This window comes from Ictidomys tridecemlineatus, chromosome 2 (genome assembly GCF_052094955.1).
Source record: "Ictidomys tridecemlineatus isolate mIctTri1 chromosome 2, mIctTri1.hap1, whole genome shotgun sequence".
Classification (NCBI taxonomy): Eukaryota; Metazoa; Chordata; class Mammalia; order Rodentia; family Sciuridae; genus Ictidomys; species Ictidomys tridecemlineatus.
The window spans coordinates 8,540,607-8,564,473 of record NC_135478.1 but is presented as its reverse complement, the minus strand read 5'-3'; the positions used below and the strand labels follow the sequence as shown (position 1 = coordinate 8,564,473).

The 23,867-nt window shown below is 43.0% G+C and overlaps 1 protein-coding gene and 1 long non-coding RNA gene across 12 annotated transcripts in view; one reads left to right on the top strand and one right to left on the bottom strand.

Moving 5' to 3' along the window:
- Ilf3 (interleukin enhancer binding factor 3) overlaps positions 1-22,576 on the bottom strand; it is a 36,755-nt gene extending 14,179 nt beyond the window's left edge. For 6 of the 11 annotated variants that reach the window (XM_040290457.2, XM_021733861.3, XM_078036127.1 and 3 more), the window contains exons 1-7: positions 22,417-22,576; positions 7,746-7,843; positions 7,402-7,440; positions 6,734-6,963; positions 6,424-6,601; positions 1,456-1,603; positions 13-104 (exon numbers count right to left, since the gene is read on the bottom strand). In XM_040290457.2, coding sequence (XP_040146391.1) covers positions 13-104; positions 1,456-1,603; positions 6,424-6,601; positions 6,734-6,963; positions 7,402-7,440; positions 7,746-7,748 — 690 coding nt within the window. In that variant the 5' untranslated portion in view covers positions 7,749-7,843; positions 22,417-22,576. Of the gene's footprint in view, positions 1-12; positions 105-1,455; positions 1,604-6,423; positions 6,602-6,733; positions 6,964-7,401; positions 7,441-7,745; positions 7,844-20,324; positions 20,386-22,416 lie in introns of all 11 variants that reach the window. The other 5 variants (XM_005336139.5, XM_013363309.4, XM_021733858.3 and 2 more) reach the window with 4 other exon arrangements.
- A 15-nt stretch (positions 22,577-22,591) lies between these two features.
- Positions 22,592-23,133, top strand: LOC144372944 (uncharacterized). The gene is made up of 2 exons (XR_013432763.1): positions 22,592-22,701; positions 22,869-23,133. It is a non-coding gene; the product is annotated as an uncharacterized LOC144372944 (long non-coding RNA).
- Positions 23,134-23,867: the final 734 nt, after the last annotated feature.

Here is a 23,867-nt window from a genome sequence, read left to right as displayed (position 1 = left end):
CAAAATGCAAACCTGGAACCATTTGGCGTGTCGGAGGGACGCCAAGGCAGCAAGGCATTTCTGCCTGTCCAGAACATCCGGGGGATCGTTGACTGATAGCGTTTCTATTCATGGATGGAATAAGAAGACAAGGTACAGTTTGACCAAGGGGTTTCTGTCAGGTGGAAAGGGGATATGGCAGCTTCCTAAAGGGCAGCTGAGTCTCCCAGAATCTGAATTCATCTCCACCCTTGACCAGGGAAGGAGAAGCTAGAGTGCAATGAACTCTGCCCTGAGAGGAAATCAGAAAAATTGGAGGCCCCCTCCAAAAAAAAAAAAAAAAAAAAAACCCAAAAAAACCAAAAAAACCAAAAAACCAAAAAACAACAACCAAAAAAAAAAAAAACCCAAAAAAACAAAATTAAAAGTGGGAAGTTATTCTAAAAGGAATAATCCATGGGGAAGGGAGGAAAGATAGGTGCATCCTATCTTCTAATAGACTATTCCCTTGCTTCCTCCCCATAAATTCGCTAGACTAGAATTTTCAATAGGAAAAAAAAAAAGTCAAAAAAGGTGGGGGAGGGGAAATAAACTCCCGCTCTGCTTCCCACAACAGCCATCCCAAGGCATCTGTGGCAAAGGGGACCACCTCCGCCCACTAGGCGGGACTGCCCTAGCCCCAGCCCTTGACAGAGAGAGTCCTGTTGGTCAAAGGTCCAGCGTCCCTAAATGGATAAGCTAGAAGGGCTTTTGCTTTTCAGCTTCAGATATGAGAGCCAAAGGTAAATAACATAACTGCAAAAAGGGTGCCATGTCACTCTATGCTGCAACAGAGCCGGAGTGTGTATCTATTCTGCCATCTATCCGGGACTTGAATAAAGTCTGAGACAGTCATGGGAGAGGCCCAGGGTAGACAATGAATTGTGGACACAGAATTAGTGTCCTATGTGCAAAGATTAAGTTGGAAAGGCTTGCAACAGTTTACAATGTTGCAATGGGCCCTTGATGTCTCAGACATTTGACCAGATAGAAGTACCAATGGCAGAGGACAAAGGAAGCAGCCCTCAGTTCTGCTGCAACACAAACTGACCTAACAATTCCAATGTGACATTCATGCACAAGCCATCTGTTTGTCATTAACAACTGCAAAATTGTAAGATTACCAGGGACCCATTTTTCCAAGGCCAGAGAATGGCTCAACAGGGAGACAAGTTTAATGCTTATATGAAAGAAGATTCAAGGATTAAGAAAAACAATGGTGCAATTCCCTATGAAAAGTGCTACTCACTTTTAGTGCCACCAAATGGACAAACTCCCAGTGATCAAAGCCAATAGGAGATATGACCTCAAGAGTAAAGGTGGACAAATCTACACCTGTACCCTCTAATCAAAGCAGTCTAAAACTGAATAGCACATTTGAACAGTGAGGGAACACCAAGTTTTCAATGTCCTGACAGCCTGCTTCAGCTTCCCTACCTCCAGCTAATACTTTTTCCATTTCTTCTCTGACAACAGGGGATGTCAGGTGGATGGTCAGGGACAATGGAGGTTCTTTTGTATTTTTTATCACAATTGCAGCATCATCCACAGATTGGAGTATTTCGTACTTGTCTTCTGTTACAGCCTGAAATAGAAAATGCAACTTTCAAAACACTTTTCCCAGAGCAATCAACAGTTCTGGTTGACTCTGCAAGTTTCTGTAACAGAAGCCAGCTTTTCAGGGTGTAATATGCCAGGTAAGCCTCCATCTAGCCTGTCCCTTAGCTGGCTCAGCCCTGGGGAATTTTTTTGCTATTCTGAAGGAGGAGTCACTAATTCCATAGGTAAGAGAAATCATTTCTACTAACTTCATGATGCAATGTGTACCAGACACAATGGCACACACCTGTAATCTCAGCGACTTGGGAAAATGAGGCAGGAAGATCTCAAGTTGGAGATCAGCCTGGGTAACTTAGTGAGATCCTGTCTTAAAATAAAAAGGGCTGAGGACATAGCTCAGTCCTCAGGATTCAATTGCTACTACCAAAAAGGAAAAAGCAATGAGGGCTGAGAACAGTGGCAGAAGTCCAAGCTACTATGGAGGATGAGGCAAGAGAATCACATGAACCCAGGAGTTCAAAGATAGTGTAGTCAACATAGTGAAAACCCCATGAAACTAAAAATGCAATAGGGAAGAGCTTAGGATCAGGCAGGAGAACAGGATATGGGGCTGGGGATGTAGCTCAGTAGTAGAGCACTTGCCTAGCATGTACAAGGCCCTGGGTTCAATCCTCTGCATCATAAAAGACTTAAAAATATATACATTGAAGGAGAACAGAGTGTGAATCTTCCTTTTGTTACTTCGTAATCGATAACTTTGGATTAACCAATTTTATTAAGACTGAGGTTTCTAAGCCAGGAGTGGTGGTACCACAGTGGCTTGGGAAACTGAGGCAGAGGATCCCAAGTTCAAAGCCAACCTCAGCAACTTAGCAAGGCCCTAAGCAATTCAGCAAGACCCATTTTTAAATAAAATACAAAAGGGCTGGAGGGCTGGGGCTGTAGCTCAGTGGCAGAGTGCATGCCTAGCATGTGTGAGGCACTGAGTTTGATCCTCAGCACCATATAAAAATAAATAAAATAAAGGCATTCTGTCCATCTAAAAGTACAAAAAGAATTTTAAAAAGTGGGGGAGGGGGATTCCACCTTCTGGGTCCCCTTCTTCCTCCGGGAGAAGTCTTTTCTGCTGTCCTTTAATAAACTTCTAATTTCTACTCTGAAAAAAAAAAAAAAAAAAAAAAAAGTGGGGGAGGCCTGGGGATGTTGCTCAGTGGTTAGGTGGTCCCTGAATCACCAAAAAAAAAAAAAAAAAAACAGTTGATTTGAAAAATGAACTGGGGCTGGGGATGTGGCTCAAGCAGTAGCGCGCTCGCCTGGCATGTGTGTGGCCCGGGTTCGATCCTCAGCACCACGTACAAAGAAAGATGTTGCGTCCGCCGAAATCTAAAGAATAAATACTAAAAAAATTCTCTCTCTTAAAAAAAAAAAAAAAAAAAAAAAAGAAAAAGAAAAATGAACTGATCATGTCCACACCATAAGGCTGCAGGGACAGTTTGAAGTCTGTGGGAAGCATAGGGAAATGGTATCCAGCTATGGCTATTTTAATGCTGCATTAAATTGCCAAATTGTGGAATACAAACCACATGAGGTTAAAAAAAAAACAAAACACCTCTATCAAGCACAGTGGAACAGGCCTATAATCCCAGCAGCTCAGGAGGCTGAGGCAGGAGGACTACAAATTCAAAGCCAGCCACAGCAACTTAGTGAGACCATGACTCAAAACAAAAAAATAAAGCTGAGAATATGGCTCTGGGGTTAAAAAACCCTGGATTCAATTCCTGGAATAAAAACACATACAAAGTCTATATCCTATGACACGTTTGTAAGTATGTACTACAAATGAAAATCTATAAAGATGTTTACAACAATCTGACTTTTCCTTTCTTTATTATTATTTATAGCACTTCATGACAAAAACTCAAGCTCTTAATATTTTGGTTAAAAGAAACAAAGTAACTGTGCTGTGGAGAAAATGAAGGGACCAGAAAATCTAAATAAAGATTTCTTTCCTGTAATTCCAGTCACTCAGAGGAAAGGAAGTGTATAAGTCTGCGCCCAGCCCCAGCAACTTGGAAAGACCCTAAACAACTTGGTGAGATCCTATCTCAAAATAAAAACATAAAAAGGGCTGCACTTGTAGCCCAGTGGTAAAGTGCCCCTAGGTTCCTCAGTACCAATAAAAAGATTTATCCACTTAGGCACAATCAACCTTCTGGGCTGATTTTTTGTTTTTTTCTTTTTGGACAGTACTGGGAATAAATCCAACAAGTTAAATCCCCAGCCCTAGGTATTTTGAGACAGGATCTTGCTAAATTGTCAAGGCTGCTCTCAAACTTGGCATCATCCTGCCTTAGCCTCTTGAATTGCTAGGATTACAGGTGTGTGCCATTGTGCTCAATTTGGGCTGAAAACTCTCAGTTGAGGGAGCGGAAAGCTGCTCTGTGCATCACAGGATGTTCAGCAACATCCCTGTCCCCTATTAGGTGTGGGAGTATCCACCACACCCCTGTTGTCTCCAGATACAACCAAATATCCCTGAGGAAAAAAAATAACACTCAAATGATTAAGATAGCTCCCTTTTTTCTGAGCTGGGCTTTGAACTTAAGAGTCTTGCACATGTTCCACATAAACTCTACCACCCAACTACAGCCCAAGCCCATATTAATTATTTTATCTTTTTTCTAAAGAGGTACTTCACCACTTTTACTTCTTATTTTAAGCAGGGTCTTGCCAAGTTTCTGAGGCTGGCCTCAAACCTGTGATTCCCTTTGCCTCAGCCTCCTGAGTTAGGGAGACTGTAGGCAGGCCTTGTTTCATTATTAATTTTTGGGGGGAGGTACCAGGGATTGAACTCACGGGCACTCACCCAATGAGCCATATCCCCAGCCTTATTTTGTATTTTATTTAGAGACAGGGTCTCACTGAGTTGCTTAGCACCTTGGTAAACTGCTGGGGCTGGCTTTGAATTCACAATCCTCCTGCCTCTGAGCCGCTGGGATTACAAGTGTGTGCTACCACGCCCAGCTACCTTTTTCTTTCCTTAAATATTTTTTTAGTTGTAGGTGGACACAATATCTTTTTCTTTTATTTATTTATATGTGGTGCTAAGGATCGAACCCAGTGCCTCACATGTGCTAGGCAAGCCCTCTACCGCTGAGCTACAATCTCAGCCCCTCCATTACTTTTTCTAAAGAAAGACTCTTGCTGGATGTGGTGCACACACCTATTATCCCAACTTTGGAAGCTGACACAGGAGGATTGCAAGTTCAAGGCCAGCTGCAGCAAGTTAGTAAGACCCTGTCCCCAAGATATAATAAAGAACCCAGGGCTCAATGCCAAAGGCCATGGGTTCAACCTCCAGTGCCACATGGGGGGAAAAAAAGAAAGACTACAAGTTTTTCCTTTAAAAATACACCAATTTGCTACACTTAAAACTTTTTTTACACAATGGTAAAATGAATTTAAAAGTTATGACTAAGGGCTGGGGTTGTGGCTCAGCGGTAGAGCACTTGCCTAATATGTGCAAGGCCCTGGTTTCGATCCTCAGCACTACATATAAATTAGTCCTGAATCCCAAATGTGCAAGAACAATGATTACAAGTGAAAATGTTTTATTTTCAATAGAATAAGACTTAGGGCTCATTTTAAATTTCTTTTTCTTTCCTTTTCTTGTAGCTAAATCCAGAGATCATCCTGAAGAGGCAGCATACAGCAGTGATGTACAGGTTGACCTCTTAACAATTCCCTGCCTCAGCCTACTAAATAGCAGGGATTATAGGAATGCCACCACGTTAACTTCATGCCTGCCTGCCTTTCTTTCTTCTTTCCTTCCTTCCTCTCTTTCTACTACTGGGGATTGAACTCAAGGAAGCACTCTACCTCTGAGCTACAACCCAATCCTTTCTATTTTTTTTGAAACAAGGTCTCACTAAATTGCCTAGATTGGCCTTGAACTTCTGATTTTCCTGCCTCAGCCTCCCAAATTGTTGAAGATTACAAATGTGCACCACCATGCAAGGCTACGATGTTTTTTTAAATTTTGTGTGTGTGTGTGTTGCTAGGGATTGAACCCATGGCCTTATGCATGTGACGCAAGCAGTCTACCAACTGAGCTATATCCCCAGCCCCAAACAATGCTTTTTTAATGGAACAAATACATGAATGTTGAGAGGCTGGGAGTGTGGCTCTGTGGTAGCGCTCTCGTCTTGCACATGTGAGGCACTGGGTTCAATCTTCAGCACCACATAAAAATATAATAAAAGGTATTGTGTCCATATACAACAAAAAATATATTTTTAAAAAATAAGTGAGGGGCTGGGGATGTGGCTCAAGCGGTAGCATGCTCGCCTGGTATGCATGCGGCCTGGGTTCGATCCTCAGCACCACATACCAACAAAGATGTTGTGTCCACCAAGAACTAAAAAATAAATATTAAAAATTCTCTCTCTCTCTCCTCTCTCACTCTCTCTTAAAAAAAAAAAAAAATAAGTGAATGTTTAAAAATAAAATGTCTGTCTGTAACCAGGTCTGGCTGAAGAAGGAAGATTAATTCTTGTATCATCTATCCACTCATCCAATTGAGTCTGGCTATGGATCTTGTGCAGCCTTGTACATGACAACCACTAGGTCCTTACTAGCTGGCAATGTATGGATGCCATTATCACCAGCAGGTGACTTCCTACAGATCCTCAGTTGCTCTGTGGTATTCTTCCTATTACCTACAGAGGAGGTCTCCACATGCAAGTATAAGAGGGAGCCTGCATGATCCTTTTCCTTTGCCTCATGTCCTCCATTACACCCTCCTGCCTGCCCCCACCCCAGGCCATTGGTGGTGTTAACACTTACGGCGAGCTGGATGGCCAAGTTGTCAGCCACCTTGTCCAGGAGGGCAGTTGTGGGCTTCTCCTTACATAGCAGCACCAGCTCCAGATCCAAGTCTCCCTTCAGGAGAAGGCCTTTTGCCACAAGGCCAACCCTCATCACACCCCGCAGAGTCCTGGTCATATGTTCTGCCTTCTGTTCCCTGAGGGACAGACCAAAGCCTGGCTCAGTGGGAAGTGGGTGTAACCAGGACCCAGAGAGGTAGAATTTCTTAGGAAAAAGAGACGATGACCTCTACACTGACTTGTCTCACAACACAAAATCTCAAACTTACCCTGACCCTTCTTTGCTCTCATCGTCTGGGGGCACATCCATGTTGTCAGACTCAGCATGCTCGCCACTGCCCTTCTCCTGCTCATCAATCCAATCAGACACAGCTTTGAGGGCCCGCTCAGTGTGAGACACCATGTTCTGCACTGCCTCCAGTTCCTCTTGTGTTGGATAAACTGAAGAATGCTTTGCCATCACATGGCGATCATCATTCACAAAAATTCGCATTGGACGCTGGAAATGTGAAAACTAAGCTAAAAATGATGTAAAGAGACTAGGCAACCTACCACTTCTCATTTGAGTTGCACGTTTCCAAACAGTCACATAAAAAATGACTGTGTGAATACAACTGAAGGACTAGGAAGCTAGACAACTAAATTTAGCTGTTTTCTCCAAGCAAAAGGAATGGGGCAATATACATCTCTATACTACAGTAGTCCCCCTTGTCCGCGGGGGATACATTGGAAGACCCCAGTGGATGTCTAAAGCCGTCAACATGTCAAACCCGACATAATCCTATGTTTTTCCTCTACATAGGTAAGTATATAAAGTTTAATTTGTAAATCAGGCAAGTAAGAGATTAAAAACAGTAACATAACAATTGTAACAAAAACTGTAATTAAGTTCTGTGACTGTGGACTCTCTCAAAATATCTTATTGCACTGTACTCACCCTTCTTCTTCTTGTGATGAAGTGATGATGATACAATGCCTACGTGATGAGATGAAGTGAGGTGAATGACGCAGGCATTGTGACGGTGCACAATTTAAAACCTATGAATTGTTTATTTCTGGAATTTTCAATTTAATATGTTCAGACCACGATGGACCACAGGTAACTGAAACCATGGCAAGCAAAAACGCGGATAAGGGGGGACTACTGTATTTGAATTATTATGACACACATTACTTTATAATTTAAAAAGTCTAATATAAAATGGTAACAGTCAAATGCTTTGGGGAATTACTACAAACATCTTTGCGCATAAATTAAGAAAACAAAAACAACTTTCTTACCATTTTTATTTCTTTTTCTGTAGTGTCTGCAAATCAAACTTTTGCTTATCTTTTCAAATTGTCACAGATTTCCTTGGTGTTATCAATACTTCAACTATCTATAAGACCAGAAAATCTTATTAGTTGCATATATTTTATACATAGTTTCTAATTTTAGCAGTCAGATATTTGGCAGTAAGAACATGGGTGCTGCCTCACAACGGGGCCTGTTAACACAGAAGGACACATCTTTGTTTTCAAGTATCCAGTGCTAAACCAAGGCACTCAACTATAAATTCCCTTAAAATGAAAAGTGCTACTTTCTGGAAGTCAGGTCTGACTTCCAGCCCACACTCAGTTTTAACTCGTTTTTCTATCTTCCTTCATCATCCCTTCACATACAGTAAGCATCCTTTTTTCCTTTCTTGTGCCTTGCACACATCAGGCAAATGCTCTACTGCTGTGTCACACTCCCATCCCCAAGTCTATCAATTTTTTTTAAAGAGAGAGAGAGAGTTTTTTAATATTTATTTTTCAGTTTTCAGTGAACACAACATCTTTATTTTATGTGGTGCTGAGGATTGAACCCAGCGCCCCACGCATGCCAGGTGAGCGCGTTACCACTTGAGCCACATCCCCAGCCCCCCAAGTCTACCAATTTTTATAAGTATGGCTCAGTGGTAGAGCACATGCTTAGAAGCCCTGGGTTCTATCAACAGGACCAAAATATATATATACAAGAATATTAACAAGTCTGAAAAAAAAAAAAAACAGTACAAAGCAGAAAAGCTCATCAAAATCTTGGTGCTTAAAAAAGAAAAAAGAGCTTTAGAAGAGTTCTAGGCCTTAAATGTGCTAAAAAGAAGGAAAACAAGCACGAGAGTGAGCCAAAAGGCTTCTGTTTTATAGAAAAGCAAAGACCTTCTAAAAAATTAACAGGCACATATGACAACTACATCAAGTGGTATTCCTTTGGGCTCAACTCTAGAGAGGGTGAGACAAACGAAAACAGACAATGTAAGTCTTCACAATAAAAGTGGCTATAATTACAATTCTGGTCTCTACTAAATAACATGCCAACTATAACCTACTCAATTCCGGGTCTTTGCAAACAGTCTGCCCATACTGAAATCTTCCAAAGAAGTAAACAACAGCCATCTACAGACCAGATGACTCCACCTTCCCCCTCAATCATACAAACAGCAAGCAGTTTCACCAACAAATCCTAACATAACTGACCAAATCAAGAATTTCTTATGTTGCTTCAGGACTACCTAGCAATTCGAATTACAAACACGTAAGTTTCTAAACCTCAACACCTAGGGAAAAACAGTGGGTGACACCCTCACAGAGTCAAGCAACAGGATGTAGGAGAGTTAAAGTCTTCATGAGAGGAAAGGGATAAAGGAACAACAGAGGGAGCATGGGGTGGGAAAAGTGGGAGACCAAGTCTAAGGCTTAGCTGCTCCCTGGGCCTGGACCCTTGGTGAGCCACTCAATCAAGTGGAAGCTTCCACACAAACCTGAACCTGAAACCCTGTGCCCTCAGCCACTAGCTGTGCCCTCTTGAACAGTTTCAGTGCAGCTTCCTCCCTACAGCTGCAGCATGGAGGTAGTCCCTTTACTCTATGCAGGGAGAGACTGAAAATTACAGGAGTCAACCTACAAAAAGCATATGACAGAAATCCCTCAAAAATAATACCAACTTGGAGCTGGGGCCGTACTTCAGTGGCAGAGCGCTTGCCTAAGCATGCTGCTTATCTGTAACTACTGGGGGGGAAAAAAAGACCAAATTGTACTCCCAAAAAAATCTACATTACCAGACTGATGCAGATTAAGTGATGAGCAAACTGCATGCCCAAGTGTGTCCTGTGATAATGAAAAATCTTTCAACTAGGAACATATGATACTGGGGTCATGTTTGGAAAGAACATCATTATCTATTTTATACATATTTCAGATACATTTATTACATGCCAAGTATTCACCCTAAAATATTCCAGAAAGGAGGATGAAATACCTGGCCAGCTTAGGCAACTGAGGGAGACTTATTTCAGATTGATTGAAAAGAGTTGATAATATGGCTCAGTGGTAGAGGGCCTCTGAGTTCAAGCCCCAATACAGGAAAGGATGGGGGGGGGAGGAGCCAATTAAAAAAAAAAAGAATCATTAAAAACATATGAACCTATCAGACAAGGTGGCACATACCTATAATCCCAGTTACTCAGGAGACTGCAGAAAGAGAATCCTAAATTCAACACCAGCCTCAACAGACCCTGTCTCAAAATTTAAAAAATAAACAGAGATGGTAGCTCAATGTTTAAGACCCCTGGGTTCAATACCTAGTACCAAAAAAAATACATAAAAGGTCTGAGCTGAGGTAGACTTCACAGCCTCAGCAACTTCACAAGGCCCTAAACAACTTAGACAGACCCTGTATCAAAATAAAAAGAAAAACGGGCTAGGGAAGTGGCTCAGTGGTAAAGCACCCCAGGGTTCAATCACCAATACCAAAAAAATAAAAGGACTGGAGACTGTAGCTCAATAGTAAAGTTCCCCTGGTTTCAAAGACTATGGGAGTTGATAGCTGCTGAAGCTGGGAGATGGATATACTGGGGTTCGCTTGTGCATGTTTTAAAAGTTCCATGACAGTTTTTTAAAAATATCTTTATTTTGTTTATTCATTTTTATGTGGTGCTGAGAATCGAACCCAGTGCCTCACATGTGCAAGGCAAGTGCTATGTCACTAAGCCACAACCAACCCACGCCCACATGACAGCTTTTTTTTTTAGTTGTAGATGGACACAATACCTTTATTTTATTTGTTTTCATGTGGTGCTGAGGATTGAACCCACTGCTTCACATGTGCTAGACAAGTGTTCTACCAATAAGCCAAAACCCCAGCCCCTCCATGACAGTTTTTTAAAATATTTTTTTTTAGTTGTAGTCGGACACAATGACTTACTTATTTTTATATGGTGCTGAGGATCGAACCCAGCACCTCACACGTGTTAGGCAAGCACTCTACTGCTGAGCCCCTCCATGACAGTTTTTTTTTTTTTTAAAGAGAGAGTGAGAGAGAGAATTTTAATATTTATATTTTTTTAGTTATCGGCGGACACACATCTTTGTTTGTGGTGCTGCGGATCGAACCCGGGACACACGCATACCAGGCAAGCATGCTACCGCTTGAGCCACATCCCCAGTCCCCATGACAGTTTTATTTAAATAATTTTTAACTATAGACAGACACAATACCTTTTTTTAAAAAATTTTTTGTGATGCTGAGGATGGAACCCAGTGCCTCACACATGCTAGGCAAGCAACCGCTCTACCACTAAGCCACAACCCCAGCCCAGTTTCATTTCTAACGCAGAGTAAACTTAAAAAACTTCTACAAAGGTGCAGACATGGCAGATAAACTAAAAACCGAAACAAACACAGCCTGTTTTCTGACAGGCACAAAGAGACACCTGAGCTACATGATAAACTGTGACAGTCTCCCAAGTCCTGTCACATAGCCACCAGGCTTGGTCTTATCTATGCTGCAGTATCATCAATATGAGGAGGAAGAACGCAGTTTAAAACCCTATTTATTTATTGAGCTGGGGTTGTGGTTCAGTAGTAGAGGAGCACTTGCCCAGCATGTGTGAGGCACTTGAGCCCAACTCCCACACCAAAAAAACAGCAGGGATTGTGGCTCAATGGTTAAATGCCCCTGGGTACAATCTCTTAAAGTAGTTACAGAAAAAGCAAAACCAATGAACACTAGAAAAAAATTCAGAACCATGAGTGGGGATAGTGGTAGGGACCACTTTGGGAAGGAGCCTAAGAGGGCTTTTTAGGATGATGCACTGGTCAAAACTCACTAAAGAGCACACTCAAGATCTGTACCTAACTTTAAAAGACAGGGGTGAGGGGAGGGGGAGGAGGCAGCCACAGTGGAACACACCTTGGGGGCTGAGGCAGGAGGATTGGCAAATTTGAGTCAGCTCAGGCAAGTTAGGAAGACCTGTCTCAGAATAAAAAACAAAAAAAGATTTGGTGTGGTGGCACACACCTATAATCCCAGTGACTTGGGAGGCTGAGGTCCTAAGCTGCTTAGTAAGACCCTGTCTCAAAAATTAAGAAAGGGGGCTGGAGTTGTGGCTCAGCGATAGAGCACTCTCCTAGCATGTTCGAGGTCCTGGGTTTGAGGCTCAGCACCACATAAAAATAAATAAATAATATATTGTGTCCAACAAAAAAAGAAAGGGAAAAAAAAGGGCTGGGGATATGATCCAGTGGTTATAAGTTCAATCCCCAGTATCAGATAATTAAAAAAAAAAAAAAAAGAGCTGGGGATGTGACTCAGTGGTAGTGCACACCCCTATGTTCATTCCCCAGTACTGGGGTGGCAGGAGTGAGGTAGGGCAGAAGGAAGAGCGGGGGTAAAGAAAGAGAACAATAATTACCTAAAAAACCACTGAAATAGCCAGCACAATGCTGCATACCTATATACCCAGCTACTTGGGATACTGAGGTAAGAGAAGCACAAGTTGAAAGCTGGGCAACTTGATGAGACCCTGCCTCAAAATAAAATTTTAAAAGATGGGGATTACAGCTCAGTGGTAAAGCACCCCTGGGTTCAATCCCCAGTAGCACTCCCCAACAAAAAACAACTCCAGGGGCTGGGGATGTGGCTCAAGCGGTAGCGCGCTCGCCTGGCATGCGTGTGTCCCAGGTTCGATCCTCAGCACCACATACCAACAAAGATGTTGTGTCCTCCGAGAACTAAAACATAAATATTAAAAATTCTCTCTCTCTCTCTCTCTCTTTTCCAGCTAAGCCACAGAGGGAAGACTTCAACTTTGTGCTGCTATTTAGATTGAAATACCCCATAAAAAGTAAAGTAACTGGGCTGGGTTGTGGCTCAGTGGTAGAGCACTCGCCTTGTATGTGTGAGACCTAGGTTCAGTCCTCAACACCACATAAAAATAAAAAAACAAAATAAAGATATTGTGCCCTGGCTGGGGATGTGCCTCAAGCGGTAGCCCGCTCACCTGGCATGCGCGGGGTGCTGGGTTCGATCCTCAGCATCATATAAAAATAAAGATGTTGTGTCCACCGAAAACTAAAAAATAAATATTTAAAAAAAAATTCTTCCCCCACCTATAAAAAAGGAAAAAAAAAGATAGTGTGCCCACGTATATCTAAAAAAATATTTTTTAAAAAAGTGAAGTTACTAAAGGATACATAGAATATACAGATAGTGGACAAGGTGTGAAACACAGGCTTAATCAATGAGCTGGGGATATAGCTCAGTTGGTACAGAGCTTGTCTAGCATGCACAAGGCCCTAGGTTCAATCCCCAGCACACACACAAAAAAGTCAATAGCATAACCAAAGCTGTGTGTAAAGGTAGGTGCTTACTTTTGTCACCCTTCTCTTACTTTCTCTTTGCAACAGTGTTATAAATATGTTTAAACATAAGACAATTAAAATGGTTAACATATTAAATTTATACAAATCCCTTAATCCATAGATTTTTTTAAAAATGCTACTATATTCTGAGTATTGTTAAAAGCAAGAGAAAACATTGCCCACCCACCCCCCAGCTGATGCAAAACCTCTAAAAATACCATTTGACAGGCAGCAAGAGTCCTGAATAGAAAACCACTCTTCCACCAGTAGGGAATGACATTCACTGAGTCAAAATATCACCCCATAGCCAGGCGCAGCTAACTCTCATCTGTAATCCCAGCTGCTAGGGAGGCTGAGGCAGGAGAATCACAAAGTTTGAGACCAACATGGGCAGCTTAGCAAGACTCTTGTCTCAAAATCTAAAAAGGAGGCTGGGGATGTGGCTCAAGCGGTAGCGCACTCGCCTGGCATGCGTTCGGCCTGGGTTCGATCCTCAGCACCACATACAAAACAAAGATGTTGTGTCCGCCAAAAACTAAAAAATAAATATTAAAATTCTCTCTCTCCCCCTCTTAAAAAAAAAAAATCTGAAAAGGGCTGGAGATGTACTCAATGGCAATGCACCTTTGGATTCACTTCCAAATAGAGAATAAAAACAGAAAAAAGAACCCCCACCATCTATTAACATGCCTCAAGCACAGCACATGCCCCAGAAACACATGGCCTGGCCAGGCACAGTGTGCCTACCTGTAATCCCAGCTACTTAGGAGGCTGAGGCAGGAGAAACTCGAGTTCAAAGCCAGCCTCAGCAATTTGGCGAGGTGCTAAGCAACTCAGTGAGACTCTGTTCTGTCTCTAAATAAAATACAAAATAGGGCTGGGGATATGATGTGGATCAGGGGTTGAGTGCCTGAGTTCAATCCCTGATACCAAAAAAAAAAAAAAAAAAAAAAAAAAAAAAGAGCCTGCATATATAAGTTTTCTGTCTACTGTGTTCCCTGTTGAACAGAAACGTAGGCAAGTCTTGGCTACAGGGGGCTGCCTCACTTCATGCTCTCCTCCAGTAGACAGGTGCACCACAGGACCCTTGAAGTGACTCACTAGGCTCTATTCAGCTGGTATGGCCACCACACTTGGTCTGCCTATAGTCCATTGATGCCTGGGCCCTCCTTCTTTAGACCAGATCACCGTGGTGATGCCTTCTGAATCAGAGGAACAAAGCAAGTAAGAGTACTCATTAACTGATTAGGAATAAACTGCTTCTAATATTTTCTATTTAAAGGACTCGAGCTATTCTTCTTTGCAAGTCAACAAAACTAGCATCAAGATCTAGTTTTGACTCCAGATCTGTCAGTCAAGACAGCTGACTTGGGCCTGGAGTTGTGGCTCAGTGGTAGAGCGCTCACCGTAGCATGTGCGAGGTCAAGGGTTCGATCCTCAGCACCACATAAAAATAAATATATTGTGTACAAAAAAAGCTGACCTGGCCTTGAACACCAGGGATTCCATCTCATGAACTGACTCCAGAGTCTTCAAGGTGAGCACCAACCTCCTTCTCAAGAGATTTTTAAGGAATGAACAATAAAGGAGGGAAGCCCACAGCACCCACCTATACACAAGCCTCCACTGCCCCCTAGCAATCTACCTCCACAAAAGCTGCTCCTGTAACCATGGTCATGACTCAGCTTGGCACCAGCAAGACCAGCCTCATGAAGGGGGGGGGGGCCGCCCAAGACAGGTAAAAGTGGTAAGTGAAGCACCAGGATTTTAAACATGTTTTGCATGTGGTTTGCATATTCTAACATGCAGGAATTGGTATCTTTCTTTTGTTCCCGAAACCAGCCCAGCCACAGCATGCAGAGTAAGATGTAAAACCACAAAACCTTTATGCCTAGGATGTGATAGCCTTCTTCCTAACCTCACTGACTACAATATGAAGTTCAAGGAACTTGCAGCTGGGAAAAAGCATACCCAAGTTGGCACACTTATCAACAAATGTTTGGAGAATGAATAAACAGGCATGGCCCACCGTGTTTCACAAAATCTTAAAAACCTTCCCAGTGGGCTGGGATTGTGGCTCAGCGGTAGAGCGTTCGCCTAGGACAGGCGGGACCCGGGTTCGATCCTCAGCACCACATAAAAGTAAAGGCATTATGTTGTGTCCATCTACACCTAAAAAATAAATATTTAAAAAAAAAAAAAAAAAACCTTCCCAGTGACTCTGGGAGATGGTCTTGAAGTGGATATTCATCTTAAAAAGACTGAATTAGGTTTTAAAATTTGCATGGACTCAAGCCAGCTTCTGGATGTCTCTAAAGCTAGCCCATCCTGGGCTCTGAAGTAAAATGATACAAATGAGCTACTCTCAGTGATTCCTTAAATTTTTTATACTTTCACATCATCAAGAACATATGGAAAGCAATTTTATACAAATCAACCCAGCCAGATGATGCTAATCTAAATTCTGTGCTACTCTTGAGAAATTGAATAATCCACCACAAATCTAAAGTATAACTCAATTGTTCCTGGTTCTGCCTGCAACAATGTTTCTACTGACCAACAGGTCAAAAGTTAGGAATAGGAGCTATAGCTCAGAGGTAGAGAGCCTGCCTGCCTCACATGTGTGAGGCACGAGGTTCAATCCTCAGCACCACATAAGAATATTTTTTTTTAAAAAGATTAGGAATAAACTACTTCTAATATTTTCTACTTAAAGGACTATCACCTTCAAGTTTATTTCCTTCCTCCATTTTTAGTGTCAAGTGGTGACACGTGTGTAATTCCAGTGACTATGGAGGCTGAACCAAGAGATCAGGCTCAGAAGCTTAGCAAGACCCCATCTCAAAATAAAAAATAAAAAAAGGGCTGGGGATGTAGCTCAGTTCTAAAACAACCCTGGATTTGATCCCTGGTACCAATAAATAATAAAAATGTAAAGGGCTACAGATGTAGTTTAGTGGTCCAGGCCCCTAGGACCTAGGTTCAATCTTTCATATTACCAAAAAAAAAAAAAAAAATACACTACTCTTTTCCTCCAGTGGTAATGCCTTGCAAAAATATTATAGCACAATAGCTTAATCACTATAAGACACTGAAACAGTCAAAAGTATAGAAAATGCCCCCACGACACAAGGATCCCTCCTGCTGCTCTGTGCTTAAATCCACTTTTCAACCTTCTCTAGCCTTTTCAACTCCCTAGCCCCTGGCAACCGCTAATCCAATCATTTTGTATTTTGTCATTTTAAGAATGTCAGCACAAAATTGGACATGGCTGCACAGGCCTATCATCCCAGTGACTCAGGAGGCTGAAGCAGGAGGACAGCAAATTGGAGATCAACTTCAGCAAATTAGTGAAACCCACAGCAACTTAGTGAGACTGTCTCAAAATAAAAAGTAAGAAGAGCTAGGGATGTGGCTCAGTGGTTAAGCACCCTGGGTTCAATCCCAGATACCAAAAATTTAAAAAAGTCACAGAGGAATGAGGGTGTTATCTCAGTGGTAAAGCAAGTTCTTACCATGCACCCTGCTTAGCATGTGAAAGGCCCTGGGTTCAATCCTCAGCACACACACAGAGAATGGCATATAAATGGTATTGTAGACTATGTAACCATTCATATTTCCTTATTTCACTCAATAGAGTTCTTTTGTTGCTAAATAATATTCATTAGGATGCATGTGCTAATGTTTGTTTAACCATTCACATACTGAAGGACATCTGGGTTGTTGTTGTTGTTTTTATTTTTTTATTTTTTTTTTTTTTTTTTTTTTTTTTTTTTTTTTTTTTTTGAGAGAGAGAGGGGGACAGAGAGAGAGAGAGAGAATTTTAACATTTATTTATTTTTTCTCAGTTCTCGGCGGACACAACATCTTTGTTGGTATGTGGTGCTGCTGAGGATCGAACCCGGGCCGCACGCATGCTAGGCGAGCGCGCTACCGCTTGAGCCACATCCCCAGCCCCCGTTGTTGTTGTTTTTAATGTGGTGCTGAGGATCAAACCCAGGGCCTTGCACATGCGAGGCAAATGCTCTACCGCTGAGCCATAACTCCAGCCCACAGATGGTGACTCTTAGAGCTACTATGAATATGTATGTTTTCAAGAGTGTAATTGCTCCATCACATAGTAGTAGCTAGTTAGTATTTTGGGGTGCTGGGGATTGAACCCAAGGCCTTGCACATGCTAGGCAAGTGATCTACCACTGAGCTACCACCTCAGTCCCAGTTGCCAGTTCAGTTTTATAAAAAACTGCTAAACCATTTTCCAAGTTGCAACCTTGGATTTTAAAAAGCAGACCTGAGGGTTAGCCCAGTAGTACAGCACTTGATGCTCTGGGTTCTGTTTCCAGCACTGCAAAAAAGATAAATAATTTGGGGGCAGGGTTGTGGCTCAGTGGTAGAGCGCTTGCATATCACGTGCAACGCCCTGGGTTCGATCCTCAGCACCACATAAAAATAAAGCTATTGTGTCCAACTAAAAAACAAATATTAAAAAATAAATAAATAACTTGGGGGGGATTAAAGAGACTCATATGGTGTGCAGAGGAAGAAGCTGTAAACCCAGCAACTCAGCAAGACCCTAAACAACTTGGTGAGACCCTGTCTCAAAACACAAAAAGGGCTGGGGGAGCAGGGGTTGAGAGCTCGCCTTGCACATGCACGACCCTGGGTTCGATCCTCAGCACCACCTAAGAATAAATAAGTGATATAAAGGTACCATTTCCAATTACAACTAAAAAATAAATTAAAGGGGCTGGGGATGTGGCTCAAGCGGTAGGTTGCTTGCCTGGCATGCGTGAGGCCCAGGTTCGATCCTCAGCACCACATACAAAGATGTTGTGTCCGCCTAAAACTAATAAATAAATAAATATTTTTTAAAAATTTAAAAATAAAACAAATTTTTTTAAAAAGGGACGGGGATGTGACTCAGTGGTATAGCACTTCTGGGTTCAACCCCCAAAATTAAAAGAAAAAGACTTAAGTAATTTCACCAAAATTCATTTAATTCCTGCTCTCCCCTAGTTTATACAGTTTGCTTTGCAAAACTGTAGTTATCATCACTAGGCAGTCCACAGAACCTCCACATTTAACTGGTCAACAATTATTCCCTCCTATGAAGATACTGCACTGTACCTATGGATCAAATGATTATTAAATTCTCCTATGAACCTGAGCTGTTTGTTTCCATGTTTTTGACATTTTTTTCCCTTAATATTGAGTCTATGGCTGGCCATGAGCTCCTCAGGTCCTGATGCACCTGCCCTAGTTTCCAGAGTAGCTGAGATTACAGATGTTCGTGGGTTATTTTTTTTAATGTTTTTTATTATTAATTAATCTTTGTTTGTTTATATGTGGTGCTGAGAATCAAATCCAGTGCCTCATACATGCTAGGCAAGTGCTCTACCACTGAGCCACAACCCCAGCCCTGGGTTAGATTTTTTAAAATAAATTATAAATTACTGGAGACAGAAGCAGGAGGATCACTTGAGCCCAATAGTTGAAGGCCACCCTGAGCAATCAGTAAGACCCTGTATCAAAATAGAATAACAAGAGCTGGGGATGTAGCTCAGAGATTGCTGCAAAAGAGAAAAAAAAAAAAGAAAGACAGCTGTTTGGCAAGTTCAAGACAAATTATGTGTTTCAAATTGCCAGCAGGGTCATTCTCATTATTACTAAAATTGTAAAAATAATCTGAAGCAAGTTTACTCACTTTAATAAAAAAGATACATTCAACTTCGTAACTAAAGGATCCCTGGTGATCATAAATGGTCTAAAGAACATGGCCCTGGGCTGGGGATGTGGCTCAAGCGGTGCGCACTCGCCTAGCATGCATGCGGCCCGGGTTCGATCCTCAGCACCACATACAAAACAAAGACGTTGTGCCTGCCGAAAACTAAAAAATAAATATTAAAAAAATTCTCTCTCACTCTCTCTTTAAAAAAAAAAAAAAAAAAAAGAACATGGCCCTTAGGTAGTATACACATTTTGGTTTTAAAACTAGTTACATCTTTGGGCAGAGCACTTGTCTCAGATTCAATGGGCCTCTGGGTTCCATCCTCATCAACATACACAGTTACATTTTCAGTCTTTGTTACATAGACATTGTTTTTCAGATGTTGATGGATCTTTTATTCATTTATTTACATGCAGGGCTGAGAATCAAACCCAGTGCGTCGCACATGCTAGGCAAGTGTTCTACAGAGCCACAACCCCAGCCCTGTTAGACATTTTATGAGCAACAGGAAAAAATTTTTTCAACTGGATATTTCTCAAGACATCTGAAAAACAGCACTTACTTAAAATGTTTAAATTTCCAATTGTTATTTATAAAGGATCACCTCTGTGTTGTCTCAGGAAAAAAGGTAACTACCAAAGACAATTTTTTTTTAAATATTTATTTTTTGGTGTAGATGGACACACCACAATGCATTTTATTTTTATGTGGTGCTGAGGATTGAACCTGGGTCCCGCCCGGGCTAGGCAAGCGCTCTACTGCTGAGCCACAATTCCAGCCCCTACCATAGACAATTTTTAAAAATACAAGGTTCCCTTACACACATCTGCCTTCACTATGATTTCGGCACTTATTCTAAATATTAAAGCAGAGAGATAACCTACTTGTTTTGGATAAAACCGCCAAATGCTATAGCAGAAAACTGAAGTCCACATCATCATTATAGAGCCCAAAGCCCACTTCACTCACTGTGTTGCCTGTAACTCCAACCCACTGTTAACAGTAACCAAATCTCTCTTTCTTGGGACTTTGCTAAAATACAAGGCGCCCAATATACAAAACCTAGAAAAAAACCAAATTGCTGAGAAGTTTCAATCAAAGCAAGATCAAAATAAAGGGATCCCGTAAGTTCCTGGGCCATTCATGCTAACACTAGATGGTGATATTACCCATCTTTCACAACTGCAAAAGGTGGACTTAACTTGCTGACAAAATGTAGCAGGACACCAAGGCCAAGAGGCTTATAAAAATTCAAGTTTCTTGGGGAAAGAAATCACTCCCATGAGGCCATGAGGGGTGACTGGAAGGCACTTGAAAGAAGGGTGAAAGAGGTAAGAGAGAGCTGCCTCACCCCAAAGAAAACATCTAATGCCTTTTTCAGGAAAAAAAAAAAAATTTCTAAATTCTACATCTTTCTAGAGCCTAAAGATGCTGCCTATGGTTTACCCAAAGGAAAGAGATCAACTTACAGAATGCCCATTCCCAGCACTGGCTCCACCTGGTCCTACCTGAAGGCCTTATCCAGAGATCCTAAAAAAAGCACATCTGTGAGATCAAAGTCTTAGTAGCTGCTCTTGTCAATGTGTTATTGGACAGGAAGAATTAAAGAAAAATCAGGACCTAAGTGATAGAATATTTGCCTATCATAAGACCTAGGTTCAAACCCCAATACAGGATTAAAACAAAAAGGAAGAATAAGGAACAACAAATTTAGATTCTTCACAATCAGGAATACAATAAGCATGTGAAACTCTTCTAGTATTCTTAAGAGTTAAACGAATTCTTGCTTATAGGTTCTAAAGTTATGTACATAAACAAGTGATGTCAGGAGAAACAAAAACTGTAAATCAGGCACCTTTCAGCTACAAAAAGAATATGATGTCCAAGCTCCTAGAAGACAGAGGTTCTGATAAGTCAGCATCTAGTGTTTGCAAGGGCAAGCCTTGGAAGTAAGTAATCACTAGCCTCCAATCGTAGCAATAAAATACTGCAGACAACACTAGGGCTTGTTCCATTCCATTCACAAATCTCAGGGTGCTGGGGCTCTCCAAACAGGCAAGAGACAGCTTAAATGCAAAGATCCCAGCACTACTGGGCAGGTTCAATAACACCTGTCAGCTTCCTAGGCCTTTTCCCTTCCTCTTTCCAGCTGTACATGAGGCTCAGGTCTACACACTTTCTTCATAGTCTGATATGGTGGCCATATCCCAGGAGAGGACACACAAAGCATAGTGGCAGCAGTGTGAGCAATCCATGGAGGGTCTCAATCACAAATACCTGAGGAAAAGACAGTGTAAAATCCTAAATTTAAGTCCTACATTCAGATAGCAAGTCTCATGATTTTCCTAGACCCTAAATATGCTATCATACCACTCTCTGTAGAGACCACAAAATCTTGAACAACCAGAAAGATTCAGAATCACTGAAGTTCCTGTATCCAGAAAAGGGAGGTTTATCACCGAAAAATGATACTTTCTTGTTGATCCATTATGTCCCTAAATAGCAACTTGCAAGCAATTTTGGAAATAGTGAGAAAAGTAAGCTTACTCTTCCCAAGTTTGGTCAATGAACAGCGGAAGTACTTGCAGGTCATCATATAACACCAATAATTCATCCAGGTTGCAGATTAACTGGATTAGAACCTCATGGTTAACCTCAAGAATCTCAACTGCTCAGCTACTTGAGAAAATAAAAGTAGAAAAGGATTTAAGAACGCACGTTTGGGTTCCAGTTTTGCAGATAACAGTCCCCAAGAATCACATCACATCTCCGTTTGGGGGTAGGATGCTAATCCTTAACAATCTGGAAAACATTCAACATCAATGAAAACCACCTGATCCAAAGAACGAGCCATCTTAAATCCTAAGTTTGGCCACTACCTCGTGGAGGCCTCTGGACCAGAGATTTGGGGACATGACGAACTCATAAAGGCTTCCTCCGTAATAGGTCTAGAGAAAAGATTTACGTTAAGGGGGAATCCGTCTCTCCTCACCCTGTGAGGACAATGGAGGCGACGTTTCCCGCCTTAGAAACCTGTGATCCTCCAAGAACCCAGAAAGAGTCTGGGACAAAGAGGAGGAGAGGGTGAAAAAGCAGAGGGGGGGGTCCGTCCCTGCCAGGATGCTCAGAACCGGAGGGGGTGTGTGCTCTAGGCACGTGCGCGCGTGCGCCCGGCGCAGCGACAGACAAAGCCCGGCCCGGGAGAGGCGGCATCCGAGGGTCCAGTGCGCGCGCACCCCCCGCGAGAGGCGCCGAAGCGGGCCGAGGGGCCACGAAATGGGGGGGAAGATGCGCGCGCACTGGGTCCTCGCCGCCACCGCCGCCGCCATTTTGTTTCTTCGGCACAATGGGGGAGAGTAACGGCCGAGCGCGGGAGCGAGGCCGGCAAAGGAGAAAAGCATTGGATGTCTGGACCCGGGAGCCAAAAGCAAGCAAGAGGCACCAGAAGTCACCAGCCTTGTCACCGCAACAGCTCAATTAGGACCGTGCTAAGAGGGAGAACGGGCGGGGGGGAGGGGCAGAGGCGGGAGTGGGCCTGGCCACGGCCACACTGACGCTTACCTTGTCGGCGTCCCCTTCCCCGTTCGCAGCCGCCGCCGCCTCCCTCCTGCCACAGCCCACCGGGGTCTCCCCCCTAAAGCCACGCGGTGCGCGCCGGGCGGCTGAGTCCAACTGCAATGGCGAGAAGAGGAGGGAGGAGGAGCCGGGGCCGGGGGCGAGCGGGCGGGCGGGCGGGCGCGCGCCGGGGAGGTGCGGGAGCACGTGACCGGCCGAAGCCCCGCCCTTTCGTCGCTTTTCTCTCGACGTAAGCCCAGCCGGAATAAGAAGGAGGGGCGGAAAGAGAAGGTGTGTTCTGGTCACGTGATGCGAATGTAGTCTTGGGTGTCACGTGTCTCTGGTGCTGGTCCCACCCCTTTGACGTATTTGCTTTGTCACGTGACACTTGCGAATGCAAAAGCCGCCTTTTCCATATGACAAGTTCTTCGGCGTTTTCTTTTTTTCTGTATTGGTAGGCCTGCGTCACGTGACAAGATCGACCCTTTTTTTTCAATGGCGGTTTTCGAGCAGTTGTTGCCACGTGATACACGGAGGGACCCGACCTTCCCGCGGCTGCGCGGATCCCATCTTAGTCGGTCTCTAGGAGTTCGTAGACAGAAATGCCTCCGAATGTCTGGCACAAGTGTGTCTTCTGTGCTGGAAACGCTGTCCCGTGGGGATTCGGCCTCCAGGGAGGGAGGCTGCGCTCTTCCTATCTTCTGCTGCAGACGAAGACGAAAAGATGTGTATGAGGAAAATCCGGACCGAGTCCCTCGATCTTGTAAATCAAGCCCAGACCGGCGCTGCAGGGCGCCCCACTTCTTTGGTACCAAAACCTTCCTCCTTGTGGAGCCCGCTGGTCTTTCCTGCCCTGAGCCGCCAAAGACGGGAGATGAGTTGGACGAGATCCTGCAGCCCTTCCACCCGTTTGGCAGTTTGGACGGACAGGGCCACACAGGTGAAGACCGCACTGCGGTGCTTGGCGCTGTTCTTTGAAGAGGCAGGCTGAGACTCAGGACGTTTAGCCCGGGTGCGCTTGGGCCCAAAAGTAAAGGCACTGGTGACCCGGTACCTTCCTAGCGTTGTGTGGCCAAGTCTTCACAACCGAAACACCCTGGCTCAGGTCCAGGGTCCTTTGGGAGCTCAACAGGAATACTGGCTATAGCTAGAAAGGTGACAGATGCAATAGAATAGACATTATAATTGATGTGTGTACATTCCATGTATGTATTATGTCAAAATACATTCTGCTGTCATGTATGATTAAAAAAAATAAATCGTATGGCCAAAAAAAAAAGATGACAAATGCCATGCTTATTTGGGTCAGGATTCGGAGTAAAGAGTTGGCTAAGGGATTTGGGGTTTTAGCTCAGTAGCAGAGCGGTTCCCTCACACATGTGAGGCACTGGGTTTGATCCTCAACACCGCATAAAAATAAAAGTATTGTATCCAACTACAACTAAAAATACTTTTTT